The sequence below is a fragment of the Channa argus genome, chromosome 5 (genome assembly GCF_033026475.1).
Source record: "Channa argus isolate prfri chromosome 5, Channa argus male v1.0, whole genome shotgun sequence".
In the NCBI taxonomy this organism is placed as follows: domain Eukaryota; kingdom Metazoa; phylum Chordata; class Actinopteri; order Anabantiformes; family Channidae; genus Channa; species Channa argus.
The window spans coordinates 5,849,071-5,868,990 of NC_090201.1; the positions used below are offsets into that span (position 1 = coordinate 5,849,071).

Genomic DNA, 19,920 nt, shown 5'->3' on the forward strand with positions numbered 1-19,920 from the left:
GGTGTATTGGTGTTTTCTGACATAAACAGGCTCAAAATTGAATATACAGGATCAAAACGACACATACAAGACACACCTACCATTTATTTAAATGTCCGTTAGCTATTTTCTATTTTAGCAGATGTTTTGGGTAGCAATTAACAAGCTTCTGGCTGAACTTAAGTTTGAAATCTCTTCAAACCTAAGTTCTGCTTGACAGTACTCTTCAGTTAAATTTGTTGTTTTGTTTTTTGTTTTGTTTTTTGGCACAGATGTGAAAGCAACATTTGAGATTATGCTGGCACAAGTAGTATTTCCTCTTTATTATTATTATTATTATTATTATTATTATTATTATTATTATCATTACAGACCTTGGAAAGTGGGTCTAGTAACTTTCAAGAGACATTCCTGACTTATGTTAATCTACCATTGCTCTTCTCAGATCTGCTGAGAGCCCCTTCGAATTTCCCATTTTAGTGTGCTGGTTAGTCTGAAGAGTTCTGTCAAACAAATCTTTTGTTATTTTGGCAGTGAGTAGCCACCATCTGTTGTCAATCATGATCACTAAGGGCTCTGACACACCAAGCCAATGGCCTGTCAGGGAGAGTGAGTCAGCCTAGTATTTGTGGTGTGTCCCACACAATCAGCAGAAGTCCGACTCCTGTAGGCGGCTTCTCGGTCAATTCAACATTTGTCAGACATAGCCTCAATACTATGAACCCATACAGACAACTCTGTATTGCCTGTGAATTTACCAGTGCCACCATTGCACCATCACATCGGCGCTCGCAGTTGGATAATGCTAGGGCCTTGATGCATACATAGTATTTTACCTTCATTTATTGTGAAGCCCGCACACAAAGGAAAGCGTAAGAGGTGAGTTGGGATGCCTGATATTTCCATATGACTGAGGTAACATGACCTTTCTTTGGTTTTATTTTATTATGTTCACCTCCTGTGGCTGGCATTACTCCGGCTGGTTCACTAGCAAAGCCAACACAGATATTCCAAGGAAAGTGAGACAGCTGACAGTGCTGTCGTAATGCCAGAGAACAGCCCCAGACAAAGGCAGCATGAGCAGACGCAGCAGTTTGTCGTTGTCAGCAAGAGTTCTTTAACTTCTGCTTGGTTCATCATAGCCTTAACATGCAGTTAAGTGGCATTGGTCTTGGCAAATTAAAATGCATTTCAGAACTTTCAGCACCATGGAGTTATAATCTGACTGTGTGTGTAGTTTTGAATCTGTACGTATAATTTTAAGACTGTTGATGGCAGAAAACCCCAAGTAAATTGAAACCTGTTGACCAAATTCTTGGGGTTTTTGTCTTATTAAAGATGTATGCTTCTGCAAAAGAAATGTTCAAAGAAATGATTTGAAGTCCAATTTTGAAAGGCACTCATACGAATGTTGATTGTGTGTAAACAAGTGTAAATGCTGGGCATGCCCACATGGTCACCACTTCACAATCCCCTAATGCTCATCTGTAGCTTTTAGTCACTTTAGTAGGAATTCAGATCTCTTGACTTTTTGCGAAACTTATTAGGTTTTTATTTTGAATTTATTTTTAATGAATAAATTTCTATCCATCAATCTACACTGTATAAACCATAATGACCATGTGACAACAGCCATCAATCAAGTTTGGGCCATCAGCTGCATCAGTCAGAACCCTGGCTGCTTTGTGATCGATTAAACATGTTGAATCTGTGGCAAGCACCACCACCAGCTTAGTGACTCATTGCACAAGAAGAGAAATGGAAGTGGCGAAAGCAAGCAAACACACACACTGAAGGTTCTTCCCCTTTTTTATATTCATGAACATCCCAATACAATGACTAACTATAATCAACAATGACTCCTATAATTATAAAACTGAAGCCTGAAGCAACCAGCTCTGTATAACACTGTGCTTACAGTTTGTTGCAGTTCTAGATCTATGCTTTGTCCTTATGAATGATGAGTACAGGCTATTGCCACCTGCTGTTATGGAGGGTTATTTTCATCCTGCGCAAGCCAGAATTTACATGCTAATTGGCCACTGACTGTCACCTTTGTGATGTGTTGAGATGCTCCGTCTTTGGGATCGGCAAAAAGGGGCTTGAGGTGACACAGCAGTTGACCTTCATCACTGCTACTTGTTTGATGTCGGTTTTGTGTCTCTGCTGTTACTGGGTGTAGATTGAGGCTCAAATTGTCAATGTTTTCAATATATAAATAAACCTGCAACACAGTAAAATGTAAAAAAAATTGAAGGGCTCTGAATACTAGACCTTAGGATGAGCTTTTTTAGACCTTAACCACTGTTGGAGAAGTAGTTTTCCTGCAATGGTGACAGTGGAGTAAAGAACAATCTTCACCTGCCTGACAGACCCACACTGCTCATCAGTCAGTCAGCAGAGTTGTCAGCTCCCATTGACAGGTCACCTCACTCAATCCCTTGCTCACCACCTCCCCCTTCTCCTCCTCCTCTTCTATCCTTCACCTTCTGCTCTACAGTGAATTCTTCCCGGTCTTTGTCTGCCTGTGTCTCTGTGTGTCACAGCTGATATCAGCTCTGCTTCCTCACCGGAGTCTTCGTCAGTGCTATCTCTTTATGCTCTCTCTGCCTGTCTCTCTTGCCTCGCTTATCCCTAACATTCTCCTCTCCCTCACCCCCCTCTCCAGCACCTCCCTCCATCTGCTACATATTTACTTGTCCTCAGTCGACTGCACTGGTGTGACTGTGAGTCCCCCTCCGCAGCAGCAGACCTTATTTACACTCTTGCTAAACAAGCCCAAGGGAGAGCGTGATCCCCAATGACACGCACTCGCGAGCTCGCAACACATCCTTAACAAGCCACAAAGAAAAGCAGGAAAAAAAGAAGCGCAGGATAAAAATCTCTGTCTCCAGGCTGTGTGTCCATTAGTGCAGAGAAAATCTGAGAGGGAAGGCAGTGATTAAAGAGAAGCAGCAATTAACGGGCCAGGGCTGCAGAGGTGTTTAAGAGTTGCAATCCGCTATTTTGCCAGCTCTATAAATGGGGAGTTGTTAGGAGTGATTAGAGCACTGGCGACTGCAGCACACACAAATGGGAGACAGACTTCAAGCTAAGATAAAAAGTGAATGAGAAAACTCAATATGAAATATCTGACTGAACTAAACCCCCCTCTTTGATTGTATTTCCTTTTTTCCTTAAATAAAAATGGGGTTTGTTTTTGTGTTGGATAGCTTTCTGAGTGTCATGCTCTGTGTTTTGCAGTCGTACAGCTCCTTGCAAGAAGTCCTGGTGTCATTTGGACGGAGGGTTTTGTGCTACCCGCTCTACAGACACTTTTTATTTGTCTTTGCAGCCATTCGTGACACAACAACGATTTTGCAGTCAGGTGAGTTTCCCCACGCTTAAAAGCATTGCCCCAGCCACCCACCCCCCACACACACAGGCTTACAAAGACAAGTGACCTTTCACCTCTGCAGACTAGTAATGACCCCTGCACATCTGACACTTGTTCATGAGCCTCTAATCTTCGTGGGTTTTTGTGGTTTTGCTCTCAAATTAGCAGCTTCAGCTAAATCCTCTTAGTATGGATTCATTTCACTCCACTGTGAACATGATTTCCCCTAATTAGTGTTAATTGATTTTGTTCACCCCGTGGTTCCTTGTGAGGAGTGTTTTTATTGTATATTGGGTTCTGGAGTGTGGAATCAAAGTAAGTGATGCCAGCTGAAAAGACTTTCGCCTTTCGTTGTCTACAAGAAACAGCCTGCTGGACATTTTGCTTCTTGAGCATGATGAACAATGGTTTGAAAGTAATATTCCTTCGTCTAAGCAGTAGAGTGGCCTGACTCCCACCTCCTTCGGGGAGTGAGACGTGGATTAGTCAAGAAGGGACTGTTGACTTTGATATCTCAAAGCTCACAGTAATCTTTAAATCAAAAGCCCTCGCGGACAGATGAAAGTCAGCAGTGTAAACACACTCTGGATGTGTGAGTGCTAAGATTATCCAGCTTATGATGATTTTAACGCTGGTAAATGACAGCAAATTAAAGGCCTTTTAAGCTACAGATTAGCATTTCCGCGCCTCATTAAGTAGGAAGATGAGTTGATCAGGAGAGCCGGGGAAACAGCAGTCAGAGTCACTCGTTCCCCTCACCTCCATTCTTGTACCTTGGAAACTGTTTTCCTGCCATAACAAGATTTTTCATGTTCATCTCAAGCCTGGAAATGAGTGTCTCTTTATAGCTCATGCAAGATCATACTCAGGCTCCTTTTTGTCAGTCATGTAATCATTTGTGTCATTGTATTACAAAAAAAGTGCAAATCATTTCATTGTGTTTTTCATAACGTTCACTTCTGACTCATAATGGTTGTTATTTGCAGGCATTAGAGAAATATGAGTAATAGAGCGTTTCTTTAATGAACTGTAACACTGCACTAATTTAGGATGGCGTGCGTCTGAGGGTATGTTTCCGCCCAGAATTACTTTACACACTAATTAATTTGTCAGGATAAGGGAAATAGAAATGCATGCTCCATTTTCGAGCTACTTCATTTAAGTGGCTGTGAAAGCAAACATTCATACAGTATGTATTAGTAAAACAAACGCATTAATAGCAGCACACAGGTTAAGGCCTCAGAGGAAATGTTATCCAGGGGTAAATATTTGAATAACCCTTCGGCAGCATAGTGAGTATTCTCAAGCAGCTTCCCCACCTGGCTCCTACATTGAGTGGCTGTAACTAAAGAGCCTCGGGGAAGGTGCGGGAGAGTGAAGGTCCTGAGGGGCCTTCAGGTAGGAAGTGGTGGGGAGCACCCTGGGGTCATGCTGCCATCGTGATCAGGTTGAGAAGACAGGATGAGAAATTTCCGAAGTGATCCTCTGTAATAGATTCATCCACCATGCCTCTCTGCTACTATTCATACAGGGAAAATTACACTGGTCATTTAATTTCTTGTGGAATTGTGGTTGGACAAGGAAAGTTTGGAAATTTGAACTGTGGCTGACCAATTTTAGGCCAAATAACCATCCTGACCTAGTTCATAAAAAGTAAAAGGAAAAAAAAGTTATGAGAATCTACAACCAGGACGTAGTGTGAACAATTTAGTTTCAGGGTGCTGATGATCTTTTATTGGATGAGATGCATGGATTGTGTGTGAATGTGTGACAAATGGGAAAAGGACTGAATAAGAGGGAGCATATGGGAGAAGGTGTCGATATTGAATTTTCCAATATGTGCCCTAATTTCTGTGTTTAAATGTACCAATCTAGACAACTGGGCTGCATTGAACTTGATTATGATGTCAGTGGGAAGTGCTGTCATGCCTGATTAGACTGAGCATATTAGAACTGTCACTAGATGAAGATGTGCCTCACCAGCCTTTCAAGCATATCATCTTGGCAGCAAAATCAGACAACTGCAGAAATCTTGATGCTGCTTTATCTGCTCTCTGAATGCTGCCTCTGCTCTAAACTTGAACGGGTACTCTGCGCAATGCATTTCTGTTTTTGTAGACAAAGCACTTTTATTTTTGTCTGAGACCCAACAGTCCTGTTCAAATGGTTTTTAATTTTTCAAGCATCAATTTAAGTCACGATTTAACGTGATTTCACAAAATCAAATTGTTAAATCCGTCAGAGTGATTGAACGTCAATATTCCTACAGGTTCGTATTTAAATGGCCATACATTAAATTCATCTTTCAGAAATTATGCTGAAGCATGTTAGCCAGGATTTAATGTTACCTTTGTCTCATCAATTCTACATACATAAATCAATCTCTGTCAAAACTAAAGTATCTACCATGCAAAGACACTATTATATATAAACAAGATCCAGAAATGCTACCACCTGCTCTGACCCCAAGCCCATTTAAAATGGACTAAGGTCAAGTGGAAATTATAATTTTTTTAAAATAATGGTTGGTTAAGAGGAGAGGCACCATCGGACTTTTAAACTGCACCGTTTAAAAGCCAACGTCTCTGATGGTATGTGGGCACATTGGTGTAGTTCAGGTTTTGGATCAACATATGCTGCCATCCGGATGAAACCATTTTCAGCGAAGATTGTGCTTATTTTCTGCAAATCAGTGCCAAACCCCATTTTGCATGTGTTACAACAGCAGGGTTCTATAGTAAAAGAGTCCAACTGCTAAACTTGCCTGCCCGTAGTTCAGACCCATCAGCAGCTAAAACTATTTGGAGCAAGAAATATAATGCAAAAGCTTTTGAGCAGCTGAAATCCTTCATCCAGCAACACTGGGGAAAAAAATGTTGCTTTTACGTCCAAGGCAATTGATCTCCTCAGTTCCCAAACACTTGCAGAGTGTTGGTAAAAGAAGAGGTGATGCAACACTGTGGTAAACATGCCCCTGGAAACTGGGTTGTGTACCAATGTGTTGCTAGGAAAAGGAAAATTTCGCTTTTGTTATTTGCCTCAGCAGTTTTTAGACTTTCTGCAGTTTTTTTCTAGAACACAACAGCAGCTTTTGTTTTTATTTCACTTCACACCTAACACTGCATCTCTACAGGGCTGCTATGAAGGACTTATTGTTGTACTGCTCTTGTCTAATTAACATGCCTTGCTCACTTATTACAAGCGTCCAACTAGTAATTACACCCTGGAACTGTTGCCGACAGTAACCTTTCCCCTAATTTTCCCCCAAAAACTCATGAATCTTCTCTGGGAAAAGAAGTCAGATCTTGGAAGCAAGTGTGCTTTTGCCTTGTTAGTTTTAGGTTTTCTTTACTGCAATTGTGCTGTTTATTTTGACTGTACTCTGCAGAGGTGGGCAGATGCATTTTCTCAGTGGACAGTTGGTCACATCACAGGGCTGTTTATATTTCTGATTGAAGGGTGAAGTGCCGTGGCAGTTTGGCTTGTTGAATACTTTGAGGGAAAGTCATTTGTCAGAATTATGTATGGATCGGGGTGCATATTTCTGTCCAAACCCGAGCCAAGAGTGCGCTGGCTGGACTCGACAAGCATATTGTATTTTATGTCTAAACTGGATCTGAGCCCGATGCAGTTCAGTTTGTGCTGAGTTTTTCCTAGTATGTCCCTCCTCCATTTAAAATCATGGATCATTGTCATGCACTTAAGCCTATAGTGGCTATTTTAATTTTGGTTATCATTTTAATATTTTATAACACTAACAAAGAAGCATGGATACATGTAGTGCAGTTCATAATTCAAAATGTTTACAAGAGCAATTATCCCTATTTAGCTACATAACTTTTAAGCCATTATTAAAATACAAATTCTTAAGCTACATTCACACAAACGTTGGCCCAACATTAGAACAATGCACTTTGGGGCATATGTGTTGTTTGTGCACCAGTGAGACAATGAAATATGATCCAGGAACTCCAGTTGTACTGTTAGGTGCCCAAACACAGCACTGTGGTTGATAAAAGTCAGTGACAGGTTTTTAGAACTGAATGATATGGGAAAATAATTGAATTTTTATTTAATTGAATTATTGTTTAAAAGCAATATTGGAATTGCGATTTAACATGCAGTTTCTTCAAATGCCCTGTTTTTCTGAAGTATCCAGTGCAAACATAATCTAAACAAACCTAATAATCCAACCATTCTGTTCTTAACTTCATCTCTTCCTACCAACTCTCTCTATTTCTGTCTATCCCCCTCTATCTCCTTCTATTGTCGGGATCCCACATTAGTCGGTGTATAAAGAAATGAACAGGAACACTTTTCTTATTAACATTTTAATCAAAGCTTTGATTTGTAAATTGCATTCTGTAAAGTTTTAATGCGATTAGAAAGTTACTAACTGTTCTGCCCTATTGAATTCTTAAGATAAACAGCCAAAACACAGCATTCACATTACAAATGTTACATTAGGAATGTGTGCTCACATGCACATAATTTAGCACATTGCCAGATCATATCACGTTGTGTACATCATTAGTACTGTAAACTGTGACTGACAGTAGCACAGTATTAAAACCTAATGAGCACCTCAGTACCTAGAGAGATAAATTATTTCTTCCTGTTCCTAATTTCACTGTGTTTATATTGTGCATAGAGTTGTATATGTACTGTTTAGTTTATTGATAAATGATCTTTGGTATTTGCATTAATTCAAATATTTCCTTGCTCACATGTATGTGGTAACTAACGATGCAAATTGTTGTAGTTTCACCATTCAGTCGCTGCGGTTTTCAGATAATCATCTTGATTTCTGATGCCTCCACGCCAATTCCATGGAGGTGAATGGAATTTTGTTTATGTTACTCAAAAATTGAGTTTCTTGTAACATACAAACAAATGTCCTCTGAAAGAACAGTGGCGCAAAGAGTTATTTTTCAGGCTGTTTTGTTTACTAGACTTGAATTATTGCAGCTGTAACCTTTTTTTATCACCTTTTTTACACATCAGAATTAAGGACTAGTGAAATTGTATCACCTATTGGATTTTAGACAACTTGATATCAAGACCTCAGTTTGTCAAACTTAATAAGGTTTCTGACAGAAGTCTAACCAATACATGATTCCCATGGGAAACAGTTTTATTTCCCTTTTTACAGATTATACAGCAGTGATGTGATTACTATGATTCTGCCTTGGTAGGAGTCATTTGAAATGGTGATGACTAGGCTTACAGAGATGAGATACATAGATTTTTCAGTTGGTGTGATGAAAACTACCTGAACCTCTATATTGACAAGACAAAGGATTTGGTTATTGACTTTTGGAAAAAGAAAGCTAAACCATCACCATTCCTCATTAACAATGAGGGAATTGAAATAGTATTTTAAGTATTCAGGAGTTCATTTTGAAATAAAATAACATCTGAAAATGTTGTATTTAAAAAGGCACAACCTAGGTTTTTTTTTCTTTAAGGGAATTAAAGTCCTTTGAGATTAGTAAGACATTTTATCTGATAAAATCTCTTTTTATCAGATTCTTGTGGCCAGTGCTCTGTTCTATGCAGTCACATGTTAATGTAATTGTATCACTGCCAGTGACAGGGATAAGACAAACAAGTTCATTAAGAAGGCGCTTTCTATTATTTGCATTGTTAGTGATTCATTAGAGATTTTTTTTTTTTAAGCACCAGAAGGATAGTACAGACAATTCTCCAATTTAAGGATAAGCATGTGGTTTGTGTTTCTACCAATTTGAGGACTCTGAGTGATATCAAATACTCCCGACAATTCGGCACATAGCTGAATGCTACATGGGCTCACACACATAATAGCGACATTGCACTAGGCATCTTGCTGGGTAATCCCAGGGGTTTCTCACATACACCCCCTGCCGACAAAATCAGGAGAATTTTAGGATTCTCAAACAAAGTATGTATGAATGGGGCTTGAGATGTTCAGAATTCCAAGGTGCTCTAATGAACAATTCAGAGACTTGTTTTGGCCAACTGCAATCAAATATCTGAGTGACACCAGGTTTCAATCATTGTTGTGTGTTTGTTGTGGTTGTGGTTTATGTGTGATAATGACCACTCCACTCTAGGCGTCAATTAAGTCATTCTAATCGAATCTTTGTCTGACTGGGGATTTCCAAAGTTTTGCAAAAGCTTATTTAAATAGCACCTAACTATCCAGGTTACTCTAAGAAATCAGCTTGGTTATCGGGGAACAGTCCAAAGAAGTTGGGATGATGTAAAATGTAAATATGTTAAAACTGAGAAATTCTATTTCCATTTCATAGAAAATAGTAGCTCATTTTGAATTTGATGGCACCAAACAACTTGAAACAAGTGCAACAAAAGTCTGAAAAAGCAAATAAAAAATGGAGGAGCATTTAACAACGTAAAAGTTAATTGGCACCAACTCAGTAACATGACTGAGTATAAAATGAGTTTTTCAGAGGCAGAGCCTCTTGAATGTAAAGATGGGTAGAGGTTCACCAACCTTTGACAAACTGCGTGCTGCAATATTGTCAAACAAATTTGTAAAAAATTTCCTCAACTTAAAATTATGAAGACTTTTAAGATCCCACCATCTACAATATGTGATATCATCAAAATATTCTGGTGGAATATCTGTGTGCAATGTGCAAGGTCAAAGGTCAAAACCGGATGCATTAGATCTTCGGGCCCTCAGGCAGCACTGCATTAAAACCAGGCCTGATTATCTACTTGACGTCACTGCATGGGCTCCGGAACACTTCCAGAAATCACTGTATGTGAACATGTTCACTGTGCAATTCACAAATGTAAGTTAAAGCTGCATCATGCAAAGAAGAAGCCACATGTGAACACGATCTATAAACTCCACCGTCTTCTCTTGACCAAAACTCATTTAAAATAGTTTGAGGCAAACTGTTCTGTGGTCAGATGAATCAAAATTTTAAATTCTTTTTGAAAAGCATGGACGCCTTGTCCTGTGGACTAAAGAGGTGAGGGACCATCCAGCTTGTTATCAGCAGACAGTTTAAAAGCCTGCATCTCTGATGGTATGGGGGGGCATTAGTGCCTATGGTGTGGGCCGCTTACACATCTGGAAAGTCACCATCAATGCTGAAAAGTATATAGCGCTTTTAGAGCACCATATGTTTCAGGGAAGGTCTTGCATATTTCAGCAAAACCATGCTAAACCACATCCTGCATCCATCACAACAGCATGGCTTCGCAGGACAAGAGTCCGGGTGCTGAACTGGCCTCACTGCAGTCCAGACCTTTCACCAACTGAAAACATTTGGTGTGTTATAAAATGAAAAATCAGGCATCAAATGCCCAGGACTTTTGAGCAGCAAGAATCCTGCATCAGACAAGACATTTACATTTCCCAGACAATTACAGATAGTTGTTAAAAGGATAATACACAATGGTAAAGATAACACTATATTTTCTATGAAATGGTAAAATGCCTCAGTTTCAACATCTGTATTTACAAATCATTGCGTTCTATTTTTATTTACTGCTTACACATCATTCCAACTTTTTTTGAATTGGGGTTTTACATGCAGCAGCAGAGTAATCTGCTTTTTCCTCCACCTCCGACTTATTTTGGAAGCCTGGCTCAGACATTTTAACTGTATAGTGAGGTAAAATGCACCTTCCTGACTTTCCGTTCTTAGCTGTGTTCATGCTGCTGCAGAGTGACAGCTCAGGGTGTGAGAGAGGAAAAGAGAGGAGAGACACACAGCTTATCCCGAGCATGAACTGTCAGAATAAAAAAAAAAAACACACACATCAACAGGAGAAATAAACTTATTTAGACTTTGCAAGGCACTTTGTGTAATGTGCAACAAAAACGCAGACTTTCTTTAATAAATGTGGCGCCATGTTGGTGTGTCTGAAGGTCATGGATAAGTCAAAAAACAACAATCTAGTGGAGCAGAGCATGTGCTCAACACAACCCACCTCCAGAACAACACATTCACTAGAGCTCAGGTACGCCAACGACTTTATATCTGTGTAAGTGTTTGCACGGTTAGAATAAGAAAAGCTACTCAACAGGCAGATTCAAAACATTCTTAAGACTTTACCAGAATCACAATCTTCACTTAAAACCAGGCAAGACTTCCCAGAAATAATTTTCTTAAGCACTAGACAAAAATAAAGATGTTTTAAAGCTTCAAGCTGTTTAGTTAAGTGGCCTTGGTGCCTTGCACAGTTGGGAAAATGCTGCAGTTCATTACCGCGCTGGATTAAATGTGCAAATTTCTTGTTTCTTCATGTCTGTAATTTGTCATTTTGTCTGATCACCAGCGAAAAGAATTCAGACTGGGACTATTATGATGCCACACAGTAGCTGAATGGACAGACTAGAATAGGCAAATCATCAAAAACATTTAGTGATGTTTTTGACAGATCAAGACAAACACAATTTTGATAGAGAGTCTGAACAGAACTTTCGTTAAATTGGCAGGCTGAATACCAAAAATAGAGTTGTCTTCTTGGGCTCTTTTGTCTCAGATGAATCACTTCTTAACCAGGAACTCTTTTTCTTATGGATCAAATTACTCTGCAGCTTGCTGGGATTTTTCCTCAGATCCTGTACCTTGGCTTTTATGTATGGAACAATGACTGCAAGCCTTTAGATGCATGCTGTGTCTGCCAGCAGCTGGAGTGCATTGTCATTCTTAATGCTGAGTGCAAATAACACTCTTTTTCCATTTCTCTGCCTGTGCCCAGGGAAAGCCTGCGTCCTTAAGTGCCTGCTGGATATTCACAAAGTTTTCCGAGAGAATGACCCAGCATACATACTAAACGATCTGTACATCACAGATTACTGCATCTGGATCCAGAGAGTCAAGTAAGTTCACCGACGCACGCACAAATGCATGCGCACACACCTCGGAGAGCTTTGTCTACAGAGAATTACCTCCAGATCTAAGGGTAGTGCAACTTAGCGCAGCTGATGCACCAGTGCTTTAGGGAGGAGGATAAGACCAGCCATTTGTCACAGCAGGTCTGTGACAAAGCTAGTGATAGATGCAATCTCTCTTTTCTCCATCATGGTGTGTCATAACGACCATCCGTGAGTCTTACAAGAGCCTGTTGCCCTGAGTAGGTTCACTCTGTATAAAACTTTTAAATGCTCATATCTTGCATACTCTGTGGGAGTAATCCCCCACTAACATTTCAAGCCAAAAATGGTAAATGTGCATTTCTTTCTCCTAAATGATACAGGTTTTGATGGCACTCTCCTCCTTCTAGTACATATTTTACAATTACTTACACATTTCGAATGTGAGCCTGCAAGCACATTATTCAGTAATGAGCTCTGTTTTACTCTTGGCCAGAGTTCAGCCAAGTGGTGTGCTCGTCTGGAAAAAGCCCAGTTGAAAAATGTGTGCCTGATGTTGTAGGCTCGGCGCCCAGATGCAGACACGATAAAAGGTCTGCAGGGATTGAGTGCTCCCGCACCCCCTCCCCCATTCTCACATTCTTATTTCTACATGTTTTTAGCAGAAGACTTGAATTGTGCTTTAAAAATGCTACGAAGGACCAGATCAGCTCACTTTAGAGTTGCTGGGATCTCTTTTCTCTTTAGGACATACTCCCTCACTGTAAGCACAATGAAAAACTCAATTAGTCTCCTCTTGACTGAGGGGGCCTCCAGAGCACCACTTCTCCTCCCTGCTCCTCCTTTTTCCTCTCTGTGCACTGGAACTAAATGTCAGATTGACCTAACATGCTCACTTCTACTACGTCCTGCATCCATCCAATCCAGTTGATAATTGAATTGGTACAGATCCCCTATTCGGTTTTGTGTTTTTCCCATTGATAAAGAAAGTTGTGTTTTTTAATCCTCACATAATTGTTATGTTGAGAAAAAGACATTCAGAATATTAAAACCACTACTGTTTTTTCCAACCACTAGTGAAAGCATCTAAATGTGTGCTGCCTTTTGTTGAATCTGTATAAGTTTTCTGGCTCAATAGAAATTCCATACAGTCTCCACTTGTGGTTTTGGGAACTGTCTTCCAAAGTATAATATTAAAAGCAGTCAAAATGCAATGCAGCACAGGAGAGCGAAGAACTGCTCTCTCTGGGTTGAAACAATTTGCGCAGACGAGCCTTAGCTATCATACATGCAGTTTGTTGTGGCGGCCTTTTGTATCGTCTGACAGGTTTGATGACAGATCGCGAAGGCATTGTTTTCACTGTAAGATATTCCCCCGTGCAGGATTTGTCATCCTCTGCTAAGTGAGTTGTCTCTGGGAGCTAGGCGGTAAGACGAGATGTAATCTATACTTCTGGTGCAATCCCTGTATCTTGTCACTGCCTGCTGCTGCCGTTGCCACCGAGGCCGACACCATCAGCTGCCACATGATAGACATGGCGATTAATGGATGTTTTCTGGCTTGGGGGTTGATTTATTTAATCTTCTTGCTGTCCCACATGCATTTCTACTCCTAAAGTTCTTCTGACTGACGAGAGATCAGTCTCAAATTTACAGCCTCGTAAAAACTTCAGTGTGATTTAAGCCGTAGGGCAGCCGCTGCCTTTTACTTTCACACACAGTCGGGGCAGAACCCTGCTCACTAAGACTAAGAGTGCAACCTCAAAGCAAATTGCTCTTCACATTGTCTTAGTCATGTGAAACCTTTTTGTTTTTTGTTTGTTTGTTTGTTTTTGCCTCTGTGGTCATCGTTCCAGAATTTAACACACACTTCCTTTGTGGAAACTGTTTTAACTTGGCTCTCGCGCCCATCCATTCCTAATTATCTCTGAATTGTTTGCAGGGAGCATTATTCCAAATGGAGCAGCAGCCTCTCCAGTCCATTAGCATCAGTGTAAGCTTTTGAAGGTCCTCAGATGCCAGAGTCCCCGCAGAGTTGCTGGACTGCCAAAAAAAAAAAGTTGCTTTACTCTTCTCTCTTTGTCTTCCCTCTCTTTATCAAAAAGCTTGGAGAGAGGCCAACGTAGCTTTGCGGCAGCCAGCACAGACAAAGCTTATAAGCCTGGTGTTGTATTACAGTACCTCGGTTAAATCAGAAGGGCTACAATTTCCTTTTTCAGCACTGGTTCACTAAAAACCACCCACCCACCCTTATTAATTGGGTCAATTAGATTCTAGCAGAAAGCAATGTGCTCCAGGGTTAGTCGGTGGGGAGGGAAGTGAGGTGAGATTCATGTTTTCAGATGGAGTCATTAGTGGAAACGAAAAATCTGGCTCCTTTGTCTTTTGTAGAACGAATTTGCGACTTGTCTTTAACTATAAGCGACTTGTGTGAATTGGACAATCACACACTCCTCCAGAGACTGGAAAATTTGACAAGAAGTGTTTTAGGGATGGCCTGAGCCTCGCGATGTAACAGCTGAATGGACAGACTCAAATAATTGTGAATGGTAGGTGTGAAGTGAGCAGTCCCCATAAACAGCGGGTGTTGTTTTCACTAAAGAAAAGGAGTATATCAGGAAAAAAAAAGAATGTGTGCAGCACAGCATGAAAACAACAAAAGAAGCTGCCAAATATGAAGCTGTAGACATTCTCTTTTGCTTTATTTTTAGCGTGTGAAGCAGTGCTCAGTTTCTACATGTTCTCTCTTCTTCCCTCCTCGTCTCATTCATCTTCTGCTTTGTGCGCGTGACAATGGCCATTGGGAAGAGCTGTCAGCAGCTCAAACAGCAGCTACACCACAGGGAGAAACATCTGGAGAAGCAACAACTGGGAGCATCTCAGGGCAACAAGATCAAGCTTGGGTGTCAGCAAAGGCCGGCAGTCAAATGTCCTCAAAGTGCACTTGTGCGTGGTGTTATTCCCCCCTCCAAGCAGGCCAGTTCACCTCAGTGCATGATTCTATCTCAGAAGGTAGTTACTACTGAAATATTCTCTTGCCCACTGAGCATTTGAGGTGTCATCATTTAATGGTTATGGGCTGTTTCCTAAGAATTGAAAAAAAAAAATAAAAGAAATCCCAACCACACAGCTGACATGACAACCAGGTGTGTTTTGGGAAGGACTTCCCTGGAATGGTCAGGCAGTATCCCACAACCCCTGTCCAGGAGGCTTTGAGACGGATAATGGATCAGCTCTGTCTAATGTTAGCCTCAGCACTGAAGGAGATCCTAGAGGCCCCGCTGGGGAGAACAAAGACGCAAATGTCTCTCCGCTAACAAGGATAACTAGTACAGATTTCCTCCCAGCATGGGGCCACTCCAGCTTTTTGTCTTGAGTACACAGGCCCATCTTAAACACAGCCTTACACACCGTGTTTGCATAATTTCCCCTATCCACATTTGGAGTGCCCACTTCAGTTATTATAGTCTATTACAGTGTGGGGATTCTTTCTCTCTTCCCAGCCCCTGCTTTTAGATAACGTCCCATTAAGCAGCCGTCTATAACCTTCTAATACTGTCATTTTAGATACTGTATATATAAATTGTGGCTACTGACAGTTCAATATGAAGCTGCGAGAATGAAAAACTACTAATGCCATTTCAGAACTGAATTGTCTGAGGGATTACGTAAATCAAAAGGTGAGAGAGGAGACGTTAAGGCAGATAGATAAGATCTGAACATAGTTTGTAGGAAATAGCTCAACAGTAGTCCCAGCAGTAGTGTTACTTAGAGCTAAAAATTTTAGCTTTTCAAGTTGCAGTGTGAAAATAAAAAACTTTGAAATCCAGGCCTGAGGGCTTTGCCGTTTTGGAGCACAGAGCAAACCAAAACCCACAATAGTGAATGTACTGTGGTATGATAAAAATTTCAACTTGATTTTTTTTTTTAACTAAAATGTCAAAGTGAGAAACACAACAAGATCTTGTCAGTTGTGGCATGGGTATTTAAATAGTTCTTTACAACCCGCAAAAGCCTTTAAGGGATGTCTGCGTGTCATCGTTTATTTTTATTTTCCAGTAACTCATAACAATCAGCTATTATTTTTGCTTTGTTTGAAATGAATACATTTCTTAGCAAAGCAGAGTGGAGTGGAATAGTAAACACAAAGTATGGTAAAGAAGTCTTGCAAGAACAGTATTTGGTCATAAACTAAAGTTCTGGCCTGGGCAGTCCTGCTACAGGTGACCTCACCAAAGTCATTGCAGTCCCTGAGGAGAACATAATCATGTTATCATGTTAGTCCAATTAATAGTTGTTGAGAAATTTCTGAAGCTCGTGAGAGTCCTTGGGATTCAGAATCATGAATGCCTGTACCAAAGTATCTGCCAGTTCATCTTGTACCTATTGAGATGTTTCATTGGATAATTTTAGCATTTTAACCTGCCAGTGGTGCACCATGAAAACCACAGGATCTCCGGTGTTCATCATTCAGTCACCAGGAATATCTATCCTGGAGTGATATTTCAATCTGGGCAAAGTAACACACTGACCAGCCAACATCGCCAGGCCTAAAGCCACATCACTAGCACGGACAAAGAACAGTGTGTTTGTACAACTGCTGTGAGTATTGTAAGTCAAAGTCGAACCAGCAAATCTCTAAAATCCAAAGGATATTTACAGTACAGCAGTTTTCTTTGCCAAGCACTGGGGGATTTCTGCACAGTCTTCATACATTACCTTGACTGTCACACCTGACAGTCGACAGATATTTAAGGCATTGCTACAGTACACTAGCCCTTTTCTTAGGCAGCTATAAATCCGAACTTGAGCGTTTGCTTGTTGAATAAATACATCTGTGTTTTTCATTTCTGGAATCGGAGTGGCATCCCGAGACTCGGACCGTTCCAGCATTCAGTCACACTAACGGATCACATCTCCCAGTGTCGCTTTTTATCCCTCTCAGCCAGTGAATGATGCATTTTGTGAGTTACACTGAGGAAATCTGGTGCTCACATTACACAGATTTATACATCTGAAGACAAGCTTTATCTGAGTTGTTTTCAAGAGCACAGACATGCTGAATGAGTTGCTCTTCCACTGAACACAAGCCTGATGAAAGAAATGTCAGATTGTAATTTAGCCCGGCTCTTTCACAGACAGAGGCAGCACACATACTGTACACACATGCACTCTTTCTTTGCCATTTTCATTCAAAGACTTCAGCAGATGGAGGCTTCTTTTGTCTTGACACAAGTTTTCCAACCTTGAAAAGGCCACACCTCCTCAGTTTAATGAAGGCAACCCACAACAGCGGTGTAGTAATGACTGGATTGTGTACAACATTATCAACGCCCCCCCCCCCATTGGTCAGAGCCTTTGTATTCACCGCAGGCCGAGCTTCTCCCACCACAGAGCATAGGAGGGGAGAGAAAACAAGTGTGCCTCTCCAATGCTAACTCAATAATGACTTCCCACGGGGGAAAGAGAATACGGGGCAGTCTTTGAAGTGGCTGTGCTGCAGGAGGCTCTTGCTACAGGAAGCTCTAACATGGATTTTATGGAGACTGGGACCCCAACGGGCTCCATACAACCTGCACACACACATCATCATCAGTCCAAGCTAGATTGTTGCCCTCATATCCTGTTGTCATTGTCTAAATTTTCTGTATTTAAGTAGTGTAAGTAGTGACTTGAGGATCTGAGCTGTAGTGACTTTTACACATGAAGTCTACCAAACTGCTGGACTGAGTTATCCAAGGAATGCAGCGGTTTTATGTTAAAACATAGTAGGTCCTGTCTTGTTTTGACTTTATTGTGTGTAGTGATGCCACCAGTTTCATCTTTCTTTTGCAATGCTCAGATTGGTTTGAAAGTAAGCCATCGGGCTGCATGTATATGCTACTGTTGTAATTGGAAAATCAGTCTCCCACACATAGACATTAACCAGGCTAATTCCCTTGGTGAAGGGATGGTTGGTTGATATACACCTGTGGTTTAGACTAGATCATTTCAGCAACAGTTGCATGTATTGCCTTGAAATTTGGTGCAGGTAACATTTTTATTAATTTTTCACCTAAGTTTTACTTTGCGACATTTTAATTTAAGATGTGGGTGCATTTACCTTCTTTCTGATGACACCGCCCCTATAGGAGGTGTGTACCGCTAGTTGTACAACATACACATATGCAATTGCCTCAGATCATAATATGTTCACTTACGTAAAGCATGCAGAAGCACAATTCACTGTTTAGTTGGTATGTGCTCATTCAAGTTCCAGTAAGACCTGAAATGTAAACTAAGGGGCCTAAACAGACAGGATGCACTTTAGCGGTGTGGAGCAGCTTTTTTGTAATTGTTTGCATTGAGAGTAGGGTGCTTTGTGCACAGGTTTTGCCTTGTGACACTCCTAGCATTTCTCCACTCGCCACACATCACATTTTACGCAGCAGCACCCTGAATGTTTATTTTCTGGTGGTTCACTGAACATTACCGCACTGTCCCAACTCATCCTAAAGTAAGTGACCATCATCCAGGCAGATCTTCTGTGCCGGCCCCATTAATACTGCTTGGTGGTTTCAGTGTTGTGATGCACAGAGGTCAGCATGGGAAAAGTTTACGGTAACCATGATCAACAGCTGTCAGAACACAGTGGATCACAGTTGTCTGTGTACAAAGCTTGATAGCCACAGCCCTGTCAGAGTGCCTATGCTAACCTGTGTACATAAAATCCCCAGGTCCAATGATTGTTGCGGCTGAACAGTGTACGCCATGAAAAGACTGAAATCAGTAGTGTATTAGTATGTCTCCCAGTATTTTTGACTTCAGCGGTCTGTCTAGCTAATGCCATTACTTCCTAATAAAGAAGAAACTATTCTAAACTACATAAGTGCATTGCTAAAAAACTCTAAATGATTTGTGATAACAATGGTAGTTTAATGAAGGAACACCCATTCCCAACGGTGTGACTCACTGATGTGTATTTAATAGGAGCAATTTGGGCCTAAGGAAGAAAAAGAAATAATAGAAATACTTAACACAATGTTTTTCTAGGTTCTGAGATGGCAAGTTGGTCATGTGCCTTAGCAGGATGGTGCTTAATGTTTTAAAAATTCTGCCCCAATGTGGCTGAGAAAACTGTCAAAACATTTTTGGATTAGGGAGCATGAGAAAAGCGCCTTCTGTCCCCTGTTTTCCCCCGGCATTCAAAGCTGATTTGTTTCTGTTTCTCAGTGTATGGAGGAAGTGTGTTTCCATAATACAGCACAACTATAAGATCTGTTTACACAGTTAATCCCGAGGTCTTAAATGAATGCACAGCCCCTACACGCTGCTTCCATAAGCACTTTACTTTCCAGAATAGGCAGCTCATTACGACTGCACGGTAATAAGGAGCCATCCTGGTGCTCAGCAGTGGGTTAATTGGGCCAGAGAGGGCAAAAGGAGCCGTGTGTGAAAATGTGAAAGGCAGCGGAAGGGTAGCCCCTCCTCACATACACACCCCCTACACATGCACACACCAGCACAGCTCAAACACTTTATCTGACCCTGTATGGACACAATTTGAATTGCAGTGACCCGCAGAGGTCAGCTCATAATCACCATGGCAATGAGGGTGGCACACACGCCCTAACTGGACCTGGGGGACGAATAGCAAGCACTTACTTTTTTGGCAGCATGGGAATAATGTGCAGGGGTGGGCCTCCCAACAATCTGATGGCTTTACACAAATGGGACCTTGTAGGAG

The 19,920-nt window shown here is 41.0% G+C and overlaps 1 protein-coding gene across 4 annotated transcripts in view; it reads left to right on the top strand.

The window, feature by feature from the left end:
• shq1 (SHQ1, H/ACA ribonucleoprotein assembly factor) overlaps nt 1-19,920 on the top strand; it is a 47,813-nt gene that overhangs the window by 15,602 nt on the left and 12,291 nt on the right. For all 4 annotated transcript variants that reach the window (XM_067504667.1, XM_067504670.1, XM_067504671.1 and 1 more), the window contains 2 exons: nt 3,223-3,346; nt 12,080-12,200. In XM_067504667.1, coding sequence (XP_067360768.1) covers nt 3,223-3,346; nt 12,080-12,200 — 245 coding nt within the window. The remainder of the gene's footprint in view (nt 1-3,222; nt 3,347-12,079; nt 12,201-19,920) is intronic.